The 22,388-nt window shown below is 37.5% G+C and overlaps 3 protein-coding genes across 4 annotated transcripts in view; 1 reads left to right on the forward strand and 2 right to left on the reverse strand.

Moving 5' to 3' along the window:
* Positions 1-4,839: 4,839 nt before the first annotated feature.
* Positions 4,840-7,292, reverse strand: LOC140936818 (Golgi pH regulator-like). Its single transcript, XM_073386318.1, has 2 exons — positions 6,601-7,292; positions 4,840-5,819 (listed from the first exon to the last, which is right to left on the reverse strand). The coding sequence occupies exons 1-2, from the start codon at positions 7,280-7,282 to the stop codon at positions 5,125-5,127; spliced, it is 1,377 nt and encodes a 458-aa protein (XP_073242419.1). The 5' UTR covers positions 7,283-7,292; the 3' UTR covers positions 4,840-5,124.
* Positions 7,293-7,447: 155 nt separating this feature from the next.
* On the forward strand, positions 7,448-11,964 carry LOC140937235 (G2/mitotic-specific cyclin-B-like). 2 transcript variants are annotated; one of them, XM_073386777.1, is made up of 7 exons: positions 7,448-7,654; positions 7,776-7,904; positions 8,045-8,299; positions 8,492-8,653; positions 10,075-10,311; positions 10,675-10,926; positions 11,407-11,964. In XM_073386777.1, the coding sequence occupies exons 1-7, from the start codon at positions 7,463-7,465 to the stop codon at positions 11,503-11,505; spliced, it is 1,326 nt and encodes a 441-aa protein (XP_073242878.1). In that variant the 5' UTR covers positions 7,448-7,462; the 3' UTR covers positions 11,506-11,964. The 2 variants fall into 2 exon arrangements, with proteins under 2 accessions (XP_073242878.1, XP_073242879.1); XM_073386778.1 differs by having other exon boundaries at positions 7,782-7,904.
* A 2,385-nt stretch (positions 11,965-14,349) lies between these two features.
* LOC140936721 (proteasome subunit alpha type-1-like) overlaps positions 14,350-22,388 on the reverse strand; it is a 13,419-nt gene continuing 5,380 nt past the window's right edge. The window contains exons 4-14 of the mRNA XM_073386207.1: positions 22,060-22,116; positions 20,921-21,024; positions 20,395-20,483; positions 20,108-20,178; positions 19,037-19,120; positions 18,094-18,139; positions 17,610-17,689; positions 17,096-17,167; positions 16,199-16,240; positions 15,609-15,641; positions 14,350-14,508 (exon numbers count right to left, since the gene is read on the reverse strand). Of these exons, the coding sequence (XP_073242308.1) occupies positions 14,452-14,508; positions 15,609-15,641; positions 16,199-16,240; positions 17,096-17,167; positions 17,610-17,689; positions 18,094-18,139; positions 19,037-19,120; positions 20,108-20,178; positions 20,395-20,483; positions 20,921-21,024; positions 22,060-22,116 (735 nt within the window). The 3' untranslated portion in view covers positions 14,350-14,451. The remainder of the gene's footprint in view (positions 14,509-15,608; positions 15,642-16,198; positions 16,241-17,095; positions 17,168-17,609; positions 17,690-18,093; positions 18,140-19,036; positions 19,121-20,107; positions 20,179-20,394; positions 20,484-20,920; positions 21,025-22,059; positions 22,117-22,388) is intronic.

A 22,388-nucleotide genomic window follows, 5' to 3' on the forward strand; every position in this document is an offset into this window, starting at 1 on the left:
CATCAAATCATGTCTCCTTTCCCCTGCCCCATGCAGTGTGTTATGGTGCTCAAAAGCGATGCATCCTATCTGTGTGTTAGCCAAACAACATGGGAAGAGGGGAGGGGGAAAAATCATTCATTTAGTGACGGATTTTTAGTCAGGATAACAAGAAAAAATACATTAGATATTTTTCCAATTTGACCCAACCAGGTTTGTCTGAGGTTGAACCTCTCTGGGACTTGAGCACAAGAGGTACATAGTAATGTTGTAACAAGCAAGTACCTACAGCTATAGTGAAGTGATTTGGGACAAATAAATGGTTGCAAATCACTGCAAGACTTCCTGCACACATGTAACATCCCTTTACCTCTTGTGCAAGACAACCCACATTTTAAGAGAGCTTTCTCGTAGGCTTATGTATAGATCACTTGCAGCAAAAGTGAAGGTCACAAACATATTACATGTAATTTTAACACGCGTATAAGACTCTAATGTCTAATTTTTCAAGAAGTAAAACTCAACCAGCGGAGCATCACTGGAAGCCTGATAAGTTTGATGCATCACATGATCTGATGATAGAATTTTGAAAAGTCAAAATTTGCATTGTGTTATTCTAACGAGTCAGGGGCGGATCCAGGATTTTTCTTAGGAGGGGGTGCCCACTAACTGACCGATGACGTAAAAGATTTTAAAAGCGAATACGAAGAAGAGGGCTTTTGATTAGGAAATAACACAATGTGAACTGCTGAGAATACATATCAAACAATAGAGCAGATTTTGTATGTCTGTCAAGCGACTGCACAGTGTTAATTAGAAAGCAGCCGCAGGTCATCCCAGGGGGGGTGCGCACCCCCTGCACCCTCCCCCTGGATCCGCCCCTGTTCTAACAAGTGCTATAACTTCAACGTGTGTTCCTCTCCCTACCTTTGGTGTTCCAGCGCTATCATGGTACTATGTATGTAGTGTATCTTGTTGACCTAACTATTGCTTGTGATACTTAAACTGCTTCTTAGGTAGTTTTCTAATTGATTAATCTTGTCATTTTATATTTATTTTTTGGTATATTTTGCTTTTCAGTTTTATTTTCTTTCTGATTTTCTTGTATTTTTGTGTTAATGTGTAAACACCCATTAAAAAGCCAGCATCCAAATTCTACATTGCAGGGTTGTCACTAAGATTTCAAGTTGCCGGGTAAATACAACAAGTAGGCAGGGAATCAAACGGCTAGGGATTTCTTTTGGTTCTATTTTTCTTCTATTTTCCTATGAAAGCAGCCGGGGGCCACATTCATAGTAGCCAGGGGAAAATCCCCAGCCCCCGCCTCTTAATGACAGCCCTGACATTGTGCAAGTATTTTGTGAGAGGATAACAAGTTTCACTTTGAACATAAAAATCTTGATCTGAAAATTTACTTGCTTTCTTCAATGCTTTGCGTGTCCTTTAAGTTTTCCATAAGGTTTATTACTACTGTGTCTCTCTTACTATTCTGTATTTACAGGATAATTTGTGTAAAAAAAATCAAAGTTAGTCAGCAAACAAAACCAAACCAAAAATATCTCTTCCACATAACCCCCATACTGTTAATTCAAGAATTTGCAACAACTTGTTACATAAAAATGTTGCATTTTCTTTTATTGGTGATCCCCAATATGCTTGTATTTTATACCATTCAGATGAACCCAAAAAATATCCTTATTTTCGTAAGCCAAATTGTAAAATAAAATTTTGATAGGTTTCCAATTTTTTTAAGTAGCCTCTGCATTATTGTCATCATTATTTTCATGAAAAATCTACTGTTTTAGTCACTGATGTAGTTTTTGTTTGAAGTAATAATTGCCCCAATCTTTCCTGAATTACAAGAAGCAAACTTCAATCATATCTCTACTGCCTGAGTCACTAAATTAATTTTGGAGACGGGCGATTTGTCTCTCACAACTTTGTCTGTGGACGAAACCCTTTCAAATGAACACAACTGAAAAACTGAACCTTTTTACATTATCACTCAAAATTATGGCATCAGTTGATTAGTTTTTTTAACTTCTGAAATATCATGTTTTCATGTTCATTGATTAGGGTAATGGAAACTGATTTTGAAATTTTTTCTTCTCAAGTATCATTGTTTTATTCTTGTATGTAACTAGAGGAAAGGGGTAAATTATGCTTTTGACATCCAATTAGAGAATTAGTAGTAATTTGCGTAGCATTGTAGAATTGAATTACTGTTACATAAGTTAGGGTCAAATTGCATGAATAAATCAAGTCAGAAGGCTTACGTTTCCTAACGAAGTTTTGTGTATCTATGTATCTTATACTAGGTTTTTGGAGAATTGAAATTATTGGTTTCCCACCCCATATGATGTAGACTCTTCCCATTTATTAAAGTCATGCCCAGATTGAATTTGTTGAAGGGGAAAAAATTTTTAAAGATGCTCTTTGTTTGAGTGTCAATGTATTTAGCACGAAAACGCAAGTGCTAATTGGGGACACTATATTAATGTGGGACGGGACTGCCATTTTATGTGGTCATCTGAGCCATGCAGGGCAAAGATAGTACCTTCATTTCTCAGTTATTTAAAGACCCTCAGTATTGGTCCAACCCCGGGAATTGAACCCGTAACCTTCCCCTCTGCAGTCAAGCGCTCTACTGACTGAGCTAATCCTGCCACGATTTAAATTATATGCTTAGTCAAGCCTGCAATTTTGTATGAGTTGTTGCCTCCCGTGTATAAACATCCTTTGTTGCATCCTTTGAATATTAAAAAAATGCCCCCCGCCCCTGCCAGAACATGGAATTTGCAGATACAGTGAAAATTCCATGTGCGACCACCTCTGGCAAGTAACCACTTGGCAAAAGAGAGCACGTCTTAAACACCTAAACTTTCTGCGTCAAAGCTTTACAGTTGGAACCACCACCACCTGTAAACGGCCACGACCACTTTTCAGGGCTGGCTGTTTAATAATTTTGTATTGTTTTTAACCACTTGTAAGCAAACTTTTCACACATGGTACAATTTCTATGTTCGCTGTATGTACTATGCTACTTAGAGGATACTAAGAACCTAAGTAACAATGTGGAACTCTACATAAAGTAACTTAGAAATTGTATGCAATGAATTATTTTATAAAAGTAGGTGTCTCTAGACATCTTCTTGGAAGAGACCTCTTGTGGTTTAACCAATAAAACTTGTATTTTGGGTGGTCACTTATGGGAGGATTGACCGTACCTGGAAAATGATGACGAAGTGTAGTCTCATCCAGATAGACTGGTTGATGACTTTGATATGAAGTGCTTTACTTTGAACACTTTTTTCATCAAATTGACAAATCAACAGTTCTCTTATCCGCCATAGAAGTGACATCAAAATGTTCAAAACTCAAGTCAAAGAGAAGTGGAACCACTCAACCACAAGCTGCAAGCAAATGGTTTCACTGCACAGATTCACAGAAAACCATGTGCAAGGAAAAGAGAAAAGCAAGTTGTGCCATCATCCCATCATTTCCATGACCTATACTCTCATCAAACATAGCTCTCGACCATGTAATAATTAATAGCTGCGTTATTGTAAAAATGAACTTTGGAAAGCACTTAACTAAGGTGCACTTACAGTAATGAAAATATAAAGGAGTGTGGGAGGCTAGAGAGCAGAAACAAACAAACAAAAGTTCACAAAATTGAAATTCCTGACCTCTAGCTCCCTTGCTTGTGAGCGGAAAGATGGGGGTACTAAAGACATTTTGGGATGGTAGGTGTCAATTGTGTACCACACTAAAGAAGGAGATTGCTTTTCTTGAATAAAGTACTGTAGAAGTACCCACCAATAGGAATCATCAGCAGTATGGACCAATGTAACATTGTAGAACAAGACCCTGTGCAAAGCAAAGCCTTGTTTCCTACACCATTTGCATGATAAAGTAAGGGAAGAACATGTCAACTTGTGAACTGCAGAGTTTGTTTAATAAGCACTGACTAAGCCTGGTCCAGGAAAACGAAAAAAATGTCATAGATTACAAAATTTATCGTAATTATTACCAATCAGCAACAACAAAATAATGCACTGCATTCCTTCTTGCATGGCAGAGGGAGTGGTTATCATCTTTAATTTGTGATAATTTGAAAAACAGGAAACAGAAAGAATTACAGTAATATCAACCTAACTACCATCCTCGGAGACCCAGGGGCAGTAAGTTAGGTCAGGAGAAAAAGCATGACGAAATTTTTTAAGCACTGGTGGACGACCATGCTTGAAACTTAAAAATTTGGTCTCCAAGGATGACTAAATACATGTACACAAACTTGAACACAAATTTGCCTTTCAATTTACAATATTATTTACTATTATTACTTTAATAAGGACTATATATGACATGAATGTTTACCTACTGTATCTAAGAAATGCATATTTGGGTGGTCTACTGGCATAATGATAATGACTGCAATTACCAAGTTGGGGATACAAATAACAAGCAGAGGCAGAAAGAAACAATCATATTGACTTGACCATAACTGATGAAAAACCAAACTCTTCACCCTGGCACATCCCCCTTCCTGTCAAAATTCTTAGCCCCTCTGGGAGTAAAGAATGTGCCTGTAAATCAGCCTAAGGACTCCAACCAAAGGATGGAGTCCAGCTCAGTCAAATTCTTTCACAAAATTACTTTGGTAGGCAGAATAACTAGAGTAGCAGGTGGCAAAGGCTTAAACTTCTGTGGTTTTGATTCAGTATTAGTGAGTTTGAGAAACAGGATGGCAGAAAGTAGAGGACAACAAAACGGTTGTGTGTAACAAATGTGACAGGGCTAATACTTGAATGTTTTGTCGTGATCTTCACTTAACATTGATGTTTTCTGGCCTTTTACAAAAAGATCTCAGTGTTTAAAGGAAAATGAAGTTTAAGGCAAATTGTTTTTAAGCTAAATTGTCACGCTTGTCACACAAGGTTTTCCACCTTCTTTGCTCTACTGTCCTGTTGTGTATGTTCACTATTATCAAATCTAAGGGTCCACTAGGCGGCAGTTATTCCATTGGAAGTGGCAGAATAATGCTGGCTGCCGGCTCATTTTGACTGGGTTAAAGGCATGTCTATCTTGCTTTTACAGGGAATGGATGACTGGAAAATGAATCAGCCAGTTACATCCCCGTCACTAGAAAGAATTGTCATACATATGTTTTTCAGGAGCTTGCTTATGAGCAAGATACAGAAATCCAATACTAGACAGTGCACTTATAAGGAATATAACATCAAACCAACGATGGTAAAAATTAAACTGCAGTTCACCCAGTACTTCTGTTATGATCTCCCGGTAGTTAGCAGGCATGTTCATCCTCATCAACAAAACCGAGGACACAAAGTACATCCCCATGATTTCTGCTAAAAACAAGACAATAATGTTGGAAGATTTGCTACTTGCCATGGCATTGAAAAACTTGGTCAAAGTGATAAGAAGACCTCGTATTGATGTCACAATTAAAATTCCTATTAAGAAGAATGAAATGTGTTGTGACCAGAATAGAACATCAAACTTCCATCCAAGGTAATTGACAGTTATTTCAATACCACGCGTGACAGGATCCGTTTTGCCAACACGGTCAAATACAATGTTCACTGTTGAGATAAAGATCTTCCAAATACAATAACCTGAAAATATATGCCCAAGAAAATCAAAGTATTTTCCTTGCAATGTCTTGGACAACTCTATTCTATCTTTCGTGTTATGTAAATCCACAATTTCCAGGAATAACTGTCGGCTGAGTTCTTCCAAAGCATCTACTTCCTTTTGTAGATAACTTGTATCAGGAGTACCACTTCCTTTTAAGCCACTGAGCATGCTCCAGATTCCTGTGGAAAACAAAGTGAAAAACAAAATTAATGATGTTACATGCTGGCAGGTTGGGGGCAGGGGTTCTTCATAAGGTGCAAGGTGTAGTCAGCTGTCCTAAAAGATTAACTTTTGATGGACATGTTTTTGCCTCGAAAATTATTCCAAAAATACCCTTTTCAGCCTCTAACTACTGTCATAGGGAAATTAGGTTTTGAAAGACAAAATAATAGTTACCAAACAAATACTGGTACCCTTGTAACATTGAGTGAGGGTTATCTTGAGGGCTGATAGTTGAGTAAAGGGAGATGTAAAACGAGCTACAGTGGATCCTCTATATGGAGAACACCCTTGGGTCTAAAGCAAGTTCTCCCTGAATAAAGGCGTCCCCTGAATGGAGGTTGAAATAAAATTCTGCCTTGGAATCCACTGCAGTCTTTATTTCAAGAAGCTGTATAATGTATAAAAATCATGACTATCGCTATGATGTTGCATGTTGAATTCATGTTTTGAAGGCTGTCAACATTCTGACTAGTGAACACTTAAACTTATCAACAATTTTTGTGCATGTGATTAGTCACTAAGATATCCCATGGATGAATGGAGGTGAAACCCAGGTTTCAGGATCCCGAAAAGGTGTCCCTTTCCCCTGAATAGAGGCGTCCCTTCAATCGAGGTAGCAAATACAAAGATTACCAGAAAATTTTTACAGGACCAAATTTTGTGTCCTCTGAACGAAGGTGTCCCATGAACAGAGGTGACCCAAAGAAGAGGTTGCACTGTATTTTTTAAAATACATACCTGTCTTCTGTTGTGTTGCTGCAGCAAATCTTTCACTCTCCCGCTTTGCAAGTGCTATTCTCTTTTTCTTACTAAGAATAATATCCATTGTTTGGAATTGTCTCTTTTCAAGATTATGAATATCAGCATCAGTAACATGTCTCATAAAATACGTCATGTAAGTGTAGGGACAGTTCACTGCTCCAAATCCAGATAATATAGCCATCATTGTGACGCCTATAACACCCACCCGGCTGATCCCTTGTTCGATTGAAAAGATTCCATGTTTGGAACTTAAAATCGGAAAGGGATTCCCGATTTTCCAAAACATATACAAGAAGGCAATCCAAAAGAAACCAGCCAACAAACCTATGGTGGACCTGCGGTGGACGAATCGCAATGTTTTGACCAAGAAATAAGATATGTAGTACGGAAGGAGAAATATTAGAGTAAACAGCATGGAATAAAGTCCAAGTTTCCAGTGAAAGAATCGAGAACTCTTGTCTAAAACTCCCAAAATTTCGAAAATGACCAGCTCGAACATGGTGCAAGAAAGTGAAAAGGTCACGGAGAATACTAACTGAACCGCCACGTGGTGAACTTCATAGTTCCTAAATAGTCTTCTCATAAAAAATATCCACCCCATTCCAAAGAAGAAGAATTGTGAGCAGAAAACAACGGAACAATCTGCAAAAAACGACATTTTCCTGCCACGTCTGATTGAGAACACGATCCTGAAACGACAAGTAACGAACAATGAACGAAGTCGTTACGAAGTTAAACCGAGCATTCAACGCTGAGTGTTCACTGAGTGACGTAATGACAAATAATTCCTGAATATCAATTTGGCCAATCAGATCGAAGAGTGGGGATTTCAAATGCGATGTCCCAGCACGCGTTGTTCAAAGACGAACAGATCATCGAAAGAAGAATCACTGCGGTTCAATTCTTCATTGAAGTTAGAAGATTCCACTGCGTTCGTCTACATTTTAATTTTTATCAAGCCTATTTCGAAGAACAGTGTACATTTCTAACTGGTAAACTCATTATGGCAGCTGTTGGAAGATTAGGAAACGTAAGTCTTGCTGTAAAACGTACACCGTGTTGACTGTTGTTGAGATAAGAAAGTTCGAGCCTAAGAAGAAGTTCTTGCTAAGAGAAAGAGTTGTTCTTACGTTCTAAATGTCTGTTGTTTGATACAGGTTATTCACCAGGACCAGGAGAACGAACATTTGTTGGCTGGCAAAGCGAAGTTTGCAAAGAACGCGAGACCTCGTGCTGCTCTAGGCGACCTAGCAAACAAGCCTACAGCTTTCGCGAACAAGGTAAGGCTAACTGTGGAGGCTTAGTTTATAAATTTGTATGGAAACCTCCATCAAGCTTGCGCTTATATTTCGAATTCAACGTTCGACTTTAAAATACGATGATTTTACCTGTTTTTTAACTAAAATTTCTTTGCTTTTAGGGCGCTGCCATCAAACCCAGAAAACCTTTACACAGATCAGATGCGAGCACTGCCTTGGTTTCCAAGCAAGCGAAGGAAAATGACGCTAAAAGCAAACAAAAAGCAATCGACGTGGACGTCCTAGGAGAAGCGCTGGAGTCGTGTGTAATCTCTAAACCTCCAAATGTCGAAGATATTGATAAAGACGACCACGGAAACCCGCAATTATGTGCTGAATACGTGCAAGACATTTACAACTACATGCGCAAACTTGAGGTGAGGACGATGGGAATTTTGCCGCTAGCTTTAAAGTTTTCAATAAGCTTATAGACAAACGTCGCTATTAATTTTGCTGTGCTTCCACTTACTGTAGAGCCCATAGCAAATGCAATACCACCAGTGTATTGTAATCTTCTATATTTTCGCTACGAACTTGTGTACTCACTTTAATTATTTATTTTTTTACAGAACGAATTTCACGTCTCGCCAACCTACATGAGCCAGAGAACAGTAATCAATGAGAGAATGAGAGCTATCCTTGTTGACTGGCTAGTGCAGGTGCATCTACGTTTTCGCCTTTTACAGGAAACTCTCTACACCACAATCTCCATCCTGGATAGATTTCTTTCTGTAAGTAGTGTTCATGGTTTTGTCTCAGTCTGAAGTCTTTTAATGCTATAAACAAAAATGAAGGAACATCATTATTCATAACTGTTCACCCTGAAGTGGGTTGTTGCTTGTCCACAACCTATTCAAATTTCGATGAAAGAAATTGTAGAAACCAAAGATTGAAATTGGCTTAGCTTGGTCTGGAAAGCTTTAGGGACAGCTCCTCGCAAAAAGGAGGTGGAGTATTTTTGTGGACAATCCCCTTTTTGTATATCCTGCAATAAATCTAAACTGTTTGTGCTTTTGGCTCGTTAAGTTTCAAGGTTTTAATACCACGTGAGTTCATGGGTAGCCTGCAAGAGCACTCTCCATTTTGCAAAAAAGACTTGGTTGGTAACTGGTCAAGTTGCCCAAAAGTCATCTCTCCTCAAACCAGAATTCAGTTGCCCAAAATGCCGTGATAATGCTCGGATGTTATCTGGTGAAGTGCACAGGGATGTAAAGAGTGCACGTGTAATGTATCTTGTTTTTAAAACCATCATGAGATGAAACAAGCAGACTATATGTGTTACATACCTTGTCGATGATGAGATGAAACACATTAAGCCAGCGTGTAATATATCTCATTCTTTCTTAAACCCTTGATGAACTAAGAAACAAGCACAAGTAATGTGTAGTAGGATGCTAGGATGTTGTTGAGTGTGATTAAATTTCGAGCCACAAAACTCAGCAGGTGAGATGACTTTTGGCTGACTATACCCGTAAACCACTTGGCTAACTCCAGGGTACAGTACATCTACTTTCCACTTACCATATATGGAAAAACTGGAAATGTCTCATTGTAATGGTCCCACTCCACTCATTTAGAAAGTTTCAACCAGTAAATGTGGGATGAGGTGATGCATTTGTTCACTCGTGTTAGTAGTCACTTCAGCTGATTTGGTTACACCCTAAAGCACATCCTTCTCACACCCTGAAGTTCAAATCAGGACCTGGCTCCTGGTCAGCTTTAAATTGTTGAGTGCTTAGTCACAGAATGTCCAACCTGATGGTTTGTGTAATGTATAGCAGGGTTGCCTCTAAGATTTCAAGTTGCCGGGTAAATACAACAAGCAGGTGGGCTTGAGGTGGGGAATCAAACAGCTGGGGATTTCTTTTTGTTCTAGTTTTCCTCTATTTTCCAATAGAAGTAGCCAGGGGCCACACTCATAGTAGCCAGGGGAAATCCTGCCCCTGACCCTTAATGACAGCCCTGTGTATAGGCACTCAGACTGCTTAAATGGGCCCTTTGTAGCTGTGCTTAGCTCCCATTAATCATGCATTTGATTGTATCTATGGAGAGACTTGAATGTTATAAACTTTTAAATTATTATGATTTTATTAATAACTATTATACTATAATTATTTTATCTATTAATTTCAAGTTGTTTTCTTGCATGCAGGTTTATGACTGCAGTAAGGCAGATCTTCAGCTCGTTGGTGTCAGTGCCATGCTTTTAGCCTCCAAATATGAGGAGATGTATGCACCAGAAATTGGTGACTTCGTCTACATCACAGACAATACATACAGCAAAGCTGAGATCAGAAAGATGGAAGCTAAAATTTTCAAGACTCTTAACTTCAGTGTAGGAAAACCTCTTTGCCTTCATTTTTTGAGGCGAAATTCTAAAGCTGGAGAGGTATGGTGTTAAAAAATACTTTCTAGGGTAGTGAAATTATGATAAGCACTAGACAATAAATACAATTTTATTAAATATGATCATAAATATTATCATTAAGTGTCAAACAGTGTTCCCATGGTCCACTAGGGAAATGCAATCTATTTGAAATAGCGGGCTGAAAGAAGTTTGCAGAAGGCCAGGAAAGGTTCTATTTCCCTTGGAAAGTCAGAGAATTATTTTCATTGTCAGGCAACTACAGATTTTGTGAAACTTGAGTCTATAAATAAACATTATTTGGAAAAATTGAGTTAATTAGTTGTAGGAATTCACAATTTATAGCTTATAAAATGGCTGAAAGTTTTGCCTGTATATCCTTTTTAGGTTAATGCAACAAAGCACACCTTGGCAAAATATTTCATGGAACTAACCCTCATTGATTATTCATGCGTTAAGTTCCTGCCTTCTGAGATTGCTGCAGCATCGCTGTATCTCGCAATGAAAGTGGATGGTGATTTTGAGTGGACTCCAACCTTGGAATACTACAGTTCATACTCTAAAAGTAAACTTCTGCCTTGTGCCAGACAAATTGCTCTTCTTATCACAAAGACTCTGGATGGAACTGCCAAACAAGTGGTTAGTGACTTTTTGCGTGTACAGAAGACCATGAATGACTCTTGTTATTAATAGCACTTTCATGTAGTTGAATCTATTTTCACTGCATACAATGTAAACACAAAAGCAGTGGGAAAGACAGGAAACGTACAAGCTGATCCACCCAATTTAAAAATAACCTACAATGTATATACTTACCTTGTTACCATAAACTGATTATCCTGAGGGAGTTGAACTCTTTTTGTATGCAAACATTAATTTTTGAAAAGTTATTAAAAATTTACAAGAGTAGGTAAAACTGAAGGTGTAAGGGTTAGAATTTGAAAACCTTTAGTCACACCTGCACACCTTCACAAACTAAACCCTTCACTTGTTTCAATGAATAAACATAGTTGCTTGTCAAGTGAGTGAAGAATAATGCTCTTTTTATTCTTCATTCAAAGGTGGGGGATATGATACTGATTGACAACTTAATTCTAATTTTTACAATTTTGTTTGCAGGCTGTCTACAACAAGTACTCAAGCAGCAAGTTTATGAGCATCAGCACACTGCCTTGCCTTCGTTCATCATTTATTACTAATCTTGCTTCTGAAGCATAGATCGATCAGAATCACATATGTTCAATGTTGAGTAGGATCAATTCAATGAACTTTCTTCAAGCTCTTTGTTCTCATAGAGGGAACTTGGCAAAGTCTGAGAATTGTACATGCTGAAATTACCAAGAGATACAGTGTACACTTGGCATTCATTAAGAATCAAAAGGTAGAGCCACTGTTTGTAAATATTATGCCAACCTTTCTTCCATGCTTTTTCTGTCTTACCTAATTTAAACACGGCACTGTGTGCATGCAGTATTAAAATGCCATGCTAACAGAAGAGACTGCATCTGAGTGGCCAGAAATGTATTTGGGAAAGCGTTATAGGTGATAGCCAATTTTTTTATGATTTATGCTATAGTTGTTAGTGTTATAGTATATTGCTTATTTTCATTTCAAATATTTCTGTAAATTATGTACATATTTTCAAAGTAAAATAAACATCTTTTTAGTAATTTCCAATTACCCTGTAATTTCTATTTGCATTTTTTCCCTTGGACTGTGCATGTGGTGGGAGAGGAAAAGAAGATAAAATTCAGATAAAAGCCTAAGCATCTTGCAACAAGAAATTCAAAAATTTGTGGAGTAACCCCCCCCCCCCCCCCACCCCTTCCTGGAGATAACTTATTTATTCGATTAACCGCCCTGGCTGCTTATTAAATTTTTGGACCTTGAGAGTGGGCGCTTGTTAAATTTTCACTGTTTTCAGCAAGTGTAGTATGTTTATTTTGAAACAAAACAATAAATAATAATAACAAATGCGAAGATGTGACAAAGCAAGGTTTCTGTAAACTATCCCTACTCTGAAGAAAACTCTGTCTTTGGGCAAGTCTCTTTATATTAGTACTTATTCAATTTCAGTCTCATTGTCATCCAAGTGGGTGGGGTGGGGGTGGGCACTTATTCGAGGCTGGGCGCTTGTTACATTTTTCTGCCTTTAGGATGGGCACTTATTTGAGGTGGGCGCTAATTCAAGGTTGGGCACTTATTCAAATAAATACGGTACTCCTGATCCTATGGAAAACATAACAAAATTCTTCAATACATTAGTTTTCTTAATGTTTCCATGCAAGAGCAATTTATTGTTCTCAGATGCCACATTACCTTTGTTCATCAGCAAAAGGGTATGAACATGTCATCTTACATTCTGCATCAGTTTGCTCTTAACTCAGAAATGGAGGTTTTATCACCAGATGTAACTAATGAGAAGTCAATGGATACTTGATGGGTAATCAGTTTTCATCAGCCAGTTGTAAAATCTGGACTGGACTGGACTTTTTTTTAAGGGGGGTAATTTTTTTTTTGGGGGGGGGGAGTGAGCGTGGTTGTATTATTTTTTCTAGTCTTTAAAAAACTAGCATTTTCAACCTTTCCCCAACAGGCTATATTTTTTCGTTTGGGGGCAGAAGGAAGGAGGGTAGTATTATAATTATAGACTTTAATTTTCGTCTGTCTTTCTGTCTTGTTTGAGGTTGCAATTGAGTTTGTTTGTTTGCTCTTTGCTTTTTTTTGTCAGTAAAGTTTTCATTGAGAACAGCGGCTCAGATCTGAGTGTGATAGGAAAAATCACATATTATGGTCTGAAATGGGATCCCAGGCTATCAGTCCCAGGAACTAAGTAAGGACAACCTAGCCTTCAATGCAGACATTTTTAGGGGTGTCGTATTTCCTCCCTCCTCACAAACCAAATCGCCAGTTTGTGGGAAAGGGGGAAAAAAAAGGGTGCCTCATATAATCGCCTGCATGGAAGGATACGATCTACCGGGCTGGCTCAGTTTCATAGCAGTCCCTAGTCCCATCTCTTTACTACTTCCATTTTGCATCATTACAATTTCCTTTGCTAATAATGAAACATATTCACATGAGAAGATGGGCTAGTGCTGTTAACAACCTGGTTGACCTCGCATTTATTCTACCTGTTATTCTACTACTGTTTAGTAAGTAAACCAGAGGAAGTGATGAAAATAGAGCCTACAACTGCTCCAAACGCAGTCAATGTTATCCAAGATCTGCCAGGATTTTTGCAAACAATAGTCAAGTTGTTGGTGGTAAATATGGGGCTGCAAAGATTTCCTGCAACTAAGGAAATCAATATTGATAACTCCCAGGGAATTAACCTGCAAACAGGTTACCACGGAAGCAATAGAGCTAAGGTTTTTTCCAATCAGAAGACTTAGTTTGGAGGTGAAAGATTTTTTTTTTAATCGAAGCTACATCACAAAGGATGATAAAATTGGAATTCTTTCTAGTGGTGTATATAGATAGGGTACCTCTGTTTGTAGAATGATTGGTGATGAATGGTGTAAGCACACTGCGAGGGACTCCATAGCACACAAAGGAATCGCTTCTTAGGCCCGGTTCAGATGCCGTTCGTTTCATGAGCTGAACTTAATACATTGAATTAAGTACATGAAAAGTTCGGCATCTGAATCAATTAGAAATGCCTGTTTCAATTTGGAACAGCTCAGCTGTTCTTTTTGCCTAGCCCGGCCAGGAATTTCGCCTTTGGAGCGACTAAATTTGGAACGGCTATGATTCATACACCGAACTTTTCATGTACCCAACCTAATCCGTAAATTATTATAACGTATTTTGCAAGCAGTTTGACCGAAATGAGCATTTTTTGCCTTTTGAACTTAGTTCAGCTGCAATTAAGATTGGCATCTGAATCAATTCAGCCAGTCTAAATAATTTGGGTAGGCCTTAATTCGAATTAGGTTCAGCTCATGAAAAGTTCAGTGTCTAAACCGGGTGTTGGGACATAATAGCATTTTCTTTCCTTGAACAACAAAGGAAATAGCAGACATTTGCACATGATTAGGGGATAAAATCGAACAAAAGTAAAAGTTGTTTTGAGAAGCTTTATTCTTCATAGGTTTAGAAAAAACAAGATTAATGTAGCAACTACAGAGGGTGACTGAAATTGTGATGACAAAGGGAAGCTTAGCTCTACTCAGCTTCCATCGATTCACCTTCCTGTGCACCTGCTTCACCTTCACCAGGCGCCTGAAATGAAAATACCAGTCCTGTGACACACAACCTTCACAGGCTTACTACAATACTAGTCTCTCTTAAGTTGTGAAAAGGAAGCTTAAGGTCCTTAAGCAATAATGACGACAATGAAGGCAGCAAAATCATCACTATTTAAATGAATTCGTGTTTTCCCAAACTTCATTACTCCTAGCTACTCAGTAAGGTTTCACTAGCTACTTTCACGAGGAGACACTGTCGATTGGTTAATAGGGACCCTTACATCCGAGGAGGATGACATCGAGAATGGCAAAAAGCAATACTAATAGGTTTAGTTCAGCAAAACAACAACTTTGCAAGTTCCTCACGCTTTTTGTACACTTTGTTGCAGTCATTGCACACTTCGTTATTTCAAATTTCATGAAGGTCGTGACCACAAGACTACAATTGTCTCTTTCTTTTTCTAAACTTGGATATGGTACTTACTTATTTATTTACATCAACTCCAAAACATTCACAAATATTTGACAAATTGAGGGAGGTGGAATAAAACGGATACAGGTTGAGACAACGCAAACTCGCTTTCTAGGGAAAGTTTTCACCGCCACCGCCTTTGTCATTGCCTAATTACGGAGGGTAAAAGCTTAAAAACTCGCTAATTAAACTTAACTGAGCTACATGAAAATGAGAATTTGTAATGTTAATCTTTTCCAATAACACAAAATAAAGAAAAGGATTTTTGCCTAAGGGACAGTCTAGAAAACTGGTGGTACCTACTTACCATTTACATAGGAATACCAGGAATAGAGGAAATTTTCGTTGGAAAATCAAATGGGTCACGGCACTCTGTTTGGGAAGCTTTAGAAGTTATGGGCTGTGTTTGTGGCAATGCAATTGTTTTTCTACTCTGTTTTAGTCTGTTCAGCTGACTTTGATATCCTTCATAGCGGGTCATTCTCCCACCACGTCAAATTTCATATTTTATGTTTATGCACTAGATTTCCACTGGGCTGATTTGTGGAGCCACCCCCAAAATTTCCTTCCCCAAACTGAATCCTAAAATCAAAACTTTCACCCTGGATTTCCCAAAATATGGTATTGACAGGTAACCCTGACAACATGTGCCACAAGCTTACCTCTGATTCTGCCTCCATAGCATCATCAGCAGCCTTAAAAAAAACATAAAACAAACATAAAAAAAACATACAGGCAGTTTTATGGTCTAGAATGAGAGTGATGCTGATGAAAAAGCAACTGTTCAGGGATTTCTCTGGCTCTTTAATTGGAACCTTTAAGCTGCTCTAACGACCAGTAAAGTCTAGATTTTAAAACAAGTTCTCCTCACAAAAGGTAAAATAAATAAGTCATAGGTTTACAGTGCGGAGGGTACCAGTAAGGCTAATGGACTTAAATTCCCGTTATAACAAAACTTGACAATATTGACACCCAAATGTTGTGCATTAAAATTGTTAGAAAGGTATTTGGAATTTAGAATATCAACAAGGTAAGGTGGACTTTCAAGAGAAAAAAGCACCTCGAAGTTAGAAACTTTAATAGGCTTCAACAGGATTCAAACCCATGATGCTGGGCGACAGATGCAAAGCAGGTCAGGAAGAGTTGCTCTTTTTCAGGGCTCAAAAATCCCACTGTACAACAAATACCATTGTGAACTGGTTATGCAAGGATTAGTTTGCAAGTTTAACTATCCTTATGTGGTGATCTTTACCTCATCTCCTCGCCTTCTCTTTGTTTGATCAATTCCAGCCAACTACAGCAAATTAAGGTCAACATAACTTTAAAGAAATTAAAATTATTTTCATGGTTTAATATTACCATTTTCCAGTCAACACAATTTCTGTTACAGATGAAAGCCAAATAGTAAACACCCTTATCTTCACTTACTCAGTTCTTGTATGTTCTCTCTCTCTCAAGTCAGAGTGAGAAAGTATTATTAACCCTTAAAGCCCCAATATCCAAATACAAATTCTCCAGACTTATGTCCACACATTTCCTTAAAGAACAGTTAGGAGAATTTGCTTGTATATCAAAGCTTTCCCCATCAGCTGATTATTTTATTAATTCTCACATCATTTTCCCTTGATCATGTATTGATTTTGTTGGGGGAAAATTGGCTTTGGTCAATCTTGGGCCTTAAAGGGAAAATGTAATTTTCTTGTCTTTCAAGGAGGAGGGGAGGGTGGTCAATCAAAAGCCAGACCATTTCAAGGAAAACATAAAGCCTAAGACTAGTGATATTTCCTGAGGGTGAGGGGAGGGGGATCTTAATGTTAGTTTCTTCGCCCAACCCCCACCCCAACAGGATATAATTTGTAAGGGAACCTCTTATTAGGGAAGCATGAGATATTTTCTATTTTCCTTTTTTTCAATGCAGTTGTTCTTTTCTTCAGCAAAAAAACTTGTAATAAATCTTCAGTTCCCAAAAAAGACTGAAAAGAAGACAGAATGAACCCACCATACATATTCTTGTGAGCCTAAAATTCCCAACGCCCTTTCTCCTACAGTATTAAACTACAGTATATTAAGAGCATCCCAATATCTATTCTAGCTGAAAGTCACCAAAGATCATTGCCTGTTAAAGAAGCAATATGGTTTAAAAGGATACATAGGGAGAAACTGCTTCATCACTGTATATAACAAGGTCTTGTCCCTTTCCAACAATAGCAATAGCACAATTCTACAATAAACCAAAGACATGTAATAAAACTGATTTCTTTGTTTTCCATTCAACCATTTTTAAAGATTGTGGTAAAATAAATATATTTTATAACAAGCCTAAAGTGAACATTTAAAATATAACATTCAATGACAAAAATAACATTACGGCAGGCAGATAGTATCTTTAAAAAACTACAGTCTTCACTAGGATTCCAGTTTGTGGGTTTAATAGGGTCCATATGTGCATGCAGACATCACAGGGAAATGCCGCAATTTTTCGAGCACATTTTCGTTTGGCACAGACTGTGCCCATGAACATGCTCCACTAAAACTGAACTAGAACAGGAGAGAAAACAAGGTGAAGGAGATCTGCGTAGCTACCCAAGAGACAGACATTAAATTTTAAAAAAAAATCAGTACCAAATTGACAATGCTTGAATGTTAACAGATGCCAAACATACCTTTGTTGTCAGCTCCTGTTCATTAGGAAGTGTTTCTCTCAAGGCTCGTAAACCATGCTTAATTAGCTCTTCTGGTTCACCTTTGGAAATGAAATGAGATGAAATGGTGACAAACGACATAAGGATGGGTTAAATACCAACAGGGACATGGCCTGCTCCTTAAAACGCAAAATGACCATAATATATTTGAAATTCAGACTAGGGACATATGTACCCCCCTAAGAGGCTCTCACTGACTGCAATATACTCTCTAGACAAAATAAAATATTAATCTAGCATTGTACTCCACCATCCTGCTATTATATTTGGCATCCCTCAACTATACAGCTAGTAACTGCTTTACTTACTGGTAGTTTGGTTGTTTCATTAAGTCACATAATCATTAGAAGGTAAAAGGCATTTCTTACATAGAATTGCAATAATACTGAGTAATGACCTTAAATTCTAAACAAATTTTAGTGACTGTAAAACATGACACACTTACAGTCTGGAAATTCTTCTAAGTGTCTTTCAAGATATGTTCTTGCAGACTGCAAACAAATTCAGTATTTGGTAAGAAATTATACTACAGACATAGGGGATGGGAGACATAGGGATATTACATAGCCGCACTGAGATTCGAGTGAAATATTTTTTCTACAAGAGAAGAGAAATTTCGTTTCTCCATGTAGTCACAGCAATGGTGATATTTCACGTGTGAAGATAACACGCTATTTTTACATGTGAAGATACCATGTTTTCACGAGAAAGCTCACCTGATATTTCATTGGCGTTTACATAATAAATAACATTATGACGACAGAACATTACAGGCACTGAATTTCTGTTTTCTGAATCATTTGCCAAAACTATTGTAGAAGCTGAATGGAAATTCATACACTGTCTTGTAGCCGTGGGGGGAGGGGTTCTAACAATAAGTAGTATTTCCAAAGAGAAGACAAGTTAAAGTAAAAATCTTCAAAGGTTCAGCTCCAAATTGTTTACCCTTCCCATGAAAAATTCATAAAATGAGGGAATAAACAGTTGTCGCTATAATATTACAAACCAGAGAAAACAACATTTATGAAGCTGCAAGTAGCAATATTTAGATTTTACAATGTGTCTTGTTAATGACACCAATCATGGACTTTAATTCTTAATACTCAGGAACCATTGGCCTGAGAAAACAGCCACCATTTTGTGATGCCAACACTGTTTTCTGCGAAATGATGTCTGAGGAACTCAACCAATCAGAAGCACTACACAGATCTGGGTAGTTACATGTGACCAGTATGGAATTTCTACAGACATTCATCAGATGCCATTTTGCGCAGAAACCAGTAGTGGCATCGCAACATCTGGGTTGTTTTCTCAGGCTAGAGAACCATCTAGGATATTATAATGACTTCAAAACAAAAAACAAGAACTATCTAATAATAATGATATACCTGTGATCTGGCACCAATAGCCATTGCTTTACAGTCAAAGAAGTTAGCTGATGGGCAAGTCTGATAGATGTGAGGACCCATGTCCTAAAAGGTATAAGACAACTATTTTACAGAAAATCTCTTGAAATCTTAGCGACAAAGTTAGAACCCTTTTAGTCTCCTATGAAAAAAACACAGGGCTAGGAAACAAAAGAAATTCTGAATCCAGCTTAATACTGGTTTTAAGTGAGAACAGATTTTGTCCACGACACAAGCACCTCCCCAAGATACCTCGCCTGTTCCAGGCTCTCCAGTAGAAGGGAAAACATGTAAGTGAAAGGTACAAAAAAATATAAGCTTCCTCCCATTTCATTTTTTCATTTTCACAATTTCGGGGACCAGACTATCTTAGAGCCTAGAACTGGCTACTAGATACATGTACTCAATAATTCTTGTGTCATTTTCAAAACCAATATCTTAGTGGAGAAGATCATTTGAAATAACTAAGCCAGGAACATTTGACCTGCAAGGCAATTAATATTACAGGTGGGTTGAAGTGCATTATTTAGGTAAGGGATGTTTTAGCACCTGCATGGGGTTGTCGTTGCAAGCTACCTGAAGTGTGGTGCTTTTCTATTAGGAAAGGTATCAATTAAGGAGTGAAAGATGAATGCTACTCTATAAATTCATTTTACACAAGTTGTAAACTGTACAGATAACAAAGCTACCGACTGCTAAAAAAACATACTGATGAAAAGTGAATTGGGAACAACGATATGCTATTGGGTTGTAGTATTTCAAAATATTTCAAATGAAATCTTCGTTCAACACTGAATTGTGAGGACCTGTTTAAACCTTTCACTGCAAAGGTTATCCAATTTCAATGTCCTTTTACCTTTGCAAATAATACAATCAGTATTGCATGGACGCTCTGCTGAAAAGGTTTCAGGGGAATGATTATACCAGGCAAATTTAATCCACAAATGCAAATGCTAGACCCGCATTACAAGCTTTCATAGCTTACTGACTCTGCGAGTATGAAAGTTGATAGATTTAAAATAAGGTGTACAATGATAGACTTTTTCTACTTACATCATACCCAGCAACAAGAAGGCCAACTCCATAAGGTCGTCTGCCATACCTTTGAGTTGGAATCTGCATTTCTGATAATTGAGGTTAAGAAAAACTTTGGTTCAATTTTAAGGAGAGGCGCCACCCAAACTTGACAGAAGTATTGATGATGCAATGGGTAGTCTAAAATCCCAAATAAACAGATCAACATGAGTGATTTTCCCCTAGGATTAACTAACAACCAGTCATTTGTAAATAATAATAAAAAATCACTTAAAATAAGGAAGCGAATGTTAGTAAAAAGATACTGTCTCCAACAGCAGAAACAAGTCTTGAGATTGGCAGCCTTCTGTCATATGCATATTTGGAGTCAAGGCATTCACTACGCATGAATTTACTGAAAATAAACAACAAAGTATTTTCAAACAGGGAAGTTAGTTACTGGATAGAGCTAAACAACACTGCAAATATATTATATACTCAATGTATTTTTAAAACAGATTACTGTCTACGACAGAAATGTTAAATCTTCTTGAAAATATTTCTCTCAGGTCTGTAGAAGCACAAGTATGCCTCTTGTCATCGTTGCCGCTTGTAAAGCTAAGAAATAAGTTACAGTAACATGTAGCTCCCACAGTATACTGGTAAAATTTCAAAATCTACAGACCTAAGCCAACATGTAACATTGGTCAGCGTAAGAAATTAAAGAAATTACAACATGACTGATGTAAAGAAAATTGAGATATGTATAAATAAAGTTTTCCAGCCTTCCTTTGCAATTAAGATGCATTCAAAGACCTGTAAGCATCAATTATTTATTTACCACTAACTTACCTTAAAAGTCGTGCATCTGCAGTGAGGCCTGCAATGGATACAGCTACATGGTCATCAATTGGCAGGATTTTCTTTTGATGAGCAGATAACTCTGATGCTGCCCTCTAAAAAGAAAATAACACAATTGCGTTTAGCATTTAAATGGTTTTCCAGTTCAAAGTGGCAGACGGCAAATTGTTGTTGCTTGAAATATCTAAAAGTTGTAACTGTTCATCATTAGGATGCCTAAAATGTGTGCAATTCCACAACTGGTTTCGGTTCCATTAAATCTCATACAAGTATTGTAAAACATTTAGGAGGAACCACCCACAATCAGAGCACAACTGCTGACAAGGAATTTGAGTAGAAAAACAACCCAAAGAAAACGTTATGCATTATATGAGAGTGTGTGCATATTTAAATAACGACCTATCATAGTCAGCGTTTTTGTTTGGGTTCTAGCCATGATAACATAAGGTGAATACTGGTTTAACCCAAGGCTGTGCTTTAGCAGTATGCAGTGGTCATTAGCGCCCTCACTGGCACCTCACTTTTGCTCCCCGTTGACAAGAAAATCTAAGTTTTTTTTCACAGAAATCCTATGCTAAGCATCCTGGATTTCACAGGTTCAGAGCACCAGGCTCACTGCAATGTTTTCTTACAGCACAGCCTAGGTTTAACCTGAGGGCGGATTTTACCTACAGCATGTACATGCATTTTGTATTGTATGAAATCAAATATGTTTAAAAAAACGTATTCATCAGTTGATTAAGTTTTATGTGTTGGCCTTCATTAGCAGAGTTTGATTAAACTCTGATAAAGGACTTTTAAATATCTATGGCAGCTGATTCACTGACTAATGTTTTGTAATTTTCCCTCTATCTATAAGATCCTGTAGTAAGCATTTAATGCCTTAATAGTTAAAATTAAACTATCATTTACTGATGCTGCACGTTTTTACCTGCAAGTCAGAGGTTTAGTTAGAAATAGGGTGCCAGAAAAAGGTAACATACAGTTAACATAAAATCACTTATTATTTTAACAGACATTACTTTTATGACTGTCAATGTGCTGGTCTGTCATCAGTTTTGAGTCTCATGCTCATATATGGATAAGGATAGCCATAAGTGAGAAAAACCAGGACAAATTTATAAACACACCTTTAATGCCACAAGAACTGCATGAGTTTTAGATTTCAGTCCTACTGTGGCTGATCCCTGTGGACAAAAACAAATGTTTCAAGTTTGCATGAAACTTAGCTGATCAGGTTGTACTGTATCTGTTACAGGTCAAAATTAAATTCAGAATAAAATTTTTAACCTAGGTTAATTCTTAATTTTTTTGTCTCCTAGCCCTAGTTATTCATGAATACTTAGGGCTAGAAGACATTTAACCTGAATTTAATTTTGACCTGTATCATATTAAATCAACTGAAGCTGCAGCATTTTTTTGGTTAAATTTTCAGGATTTTAAATGCACTGTTTATTCA

The sequence above is a fragment of the Porites lutea genome, chromosome 5, assembly GCF_958299795.1.
Source record: "Porites lutea chromosome 5, jaPorLute2.1, whole genome shotgun sequence".
NCBI lineage: Eukaryota > Metazoa > Cnidaria > Anthozoa > Scleractinia > Poritidae > Porites > Porites lutea.

Bases quoted from the DNA above. Each gene is read 5' to 3' on its own strand.
- LOC140937235 (XM_073386777.1), top strand. From the start codon at position 7,463: ATGTCCCAGCACGCGTTGTTCAAAGACGAACAGATCATCGAAAGAAGA. The intron at 7,905-8,044 runs GTAAGGCTAACT...CTTTGCTTTTAG, and splicing joins CTACAGCTTTCGCGAACAAG to GGCGCTGCCATCAAACCCAG. The intron at 8,654-10,074 runs GTAAGTAGTGTT...TCTTGCATGCAG, and splicing joins TCCTGGATAGATTTCTTTCT to GTTTATGACTGCAGTAAGGC.
- LOC140936818 (XM_073386318.1), bottom strand. From the start codon at position 7,282: ATGTCGTTTTTTGCAGATTGTTCCGTTGTTTTCTGCTCACAATTCTTC. The intron at 5,820-6,600 runs GTATGTATTTTA...TGTTTTCCACAG, and splicing joins AGCAACACAACAGAAGACAG to GAATCTGGAGCATGCTCAGT.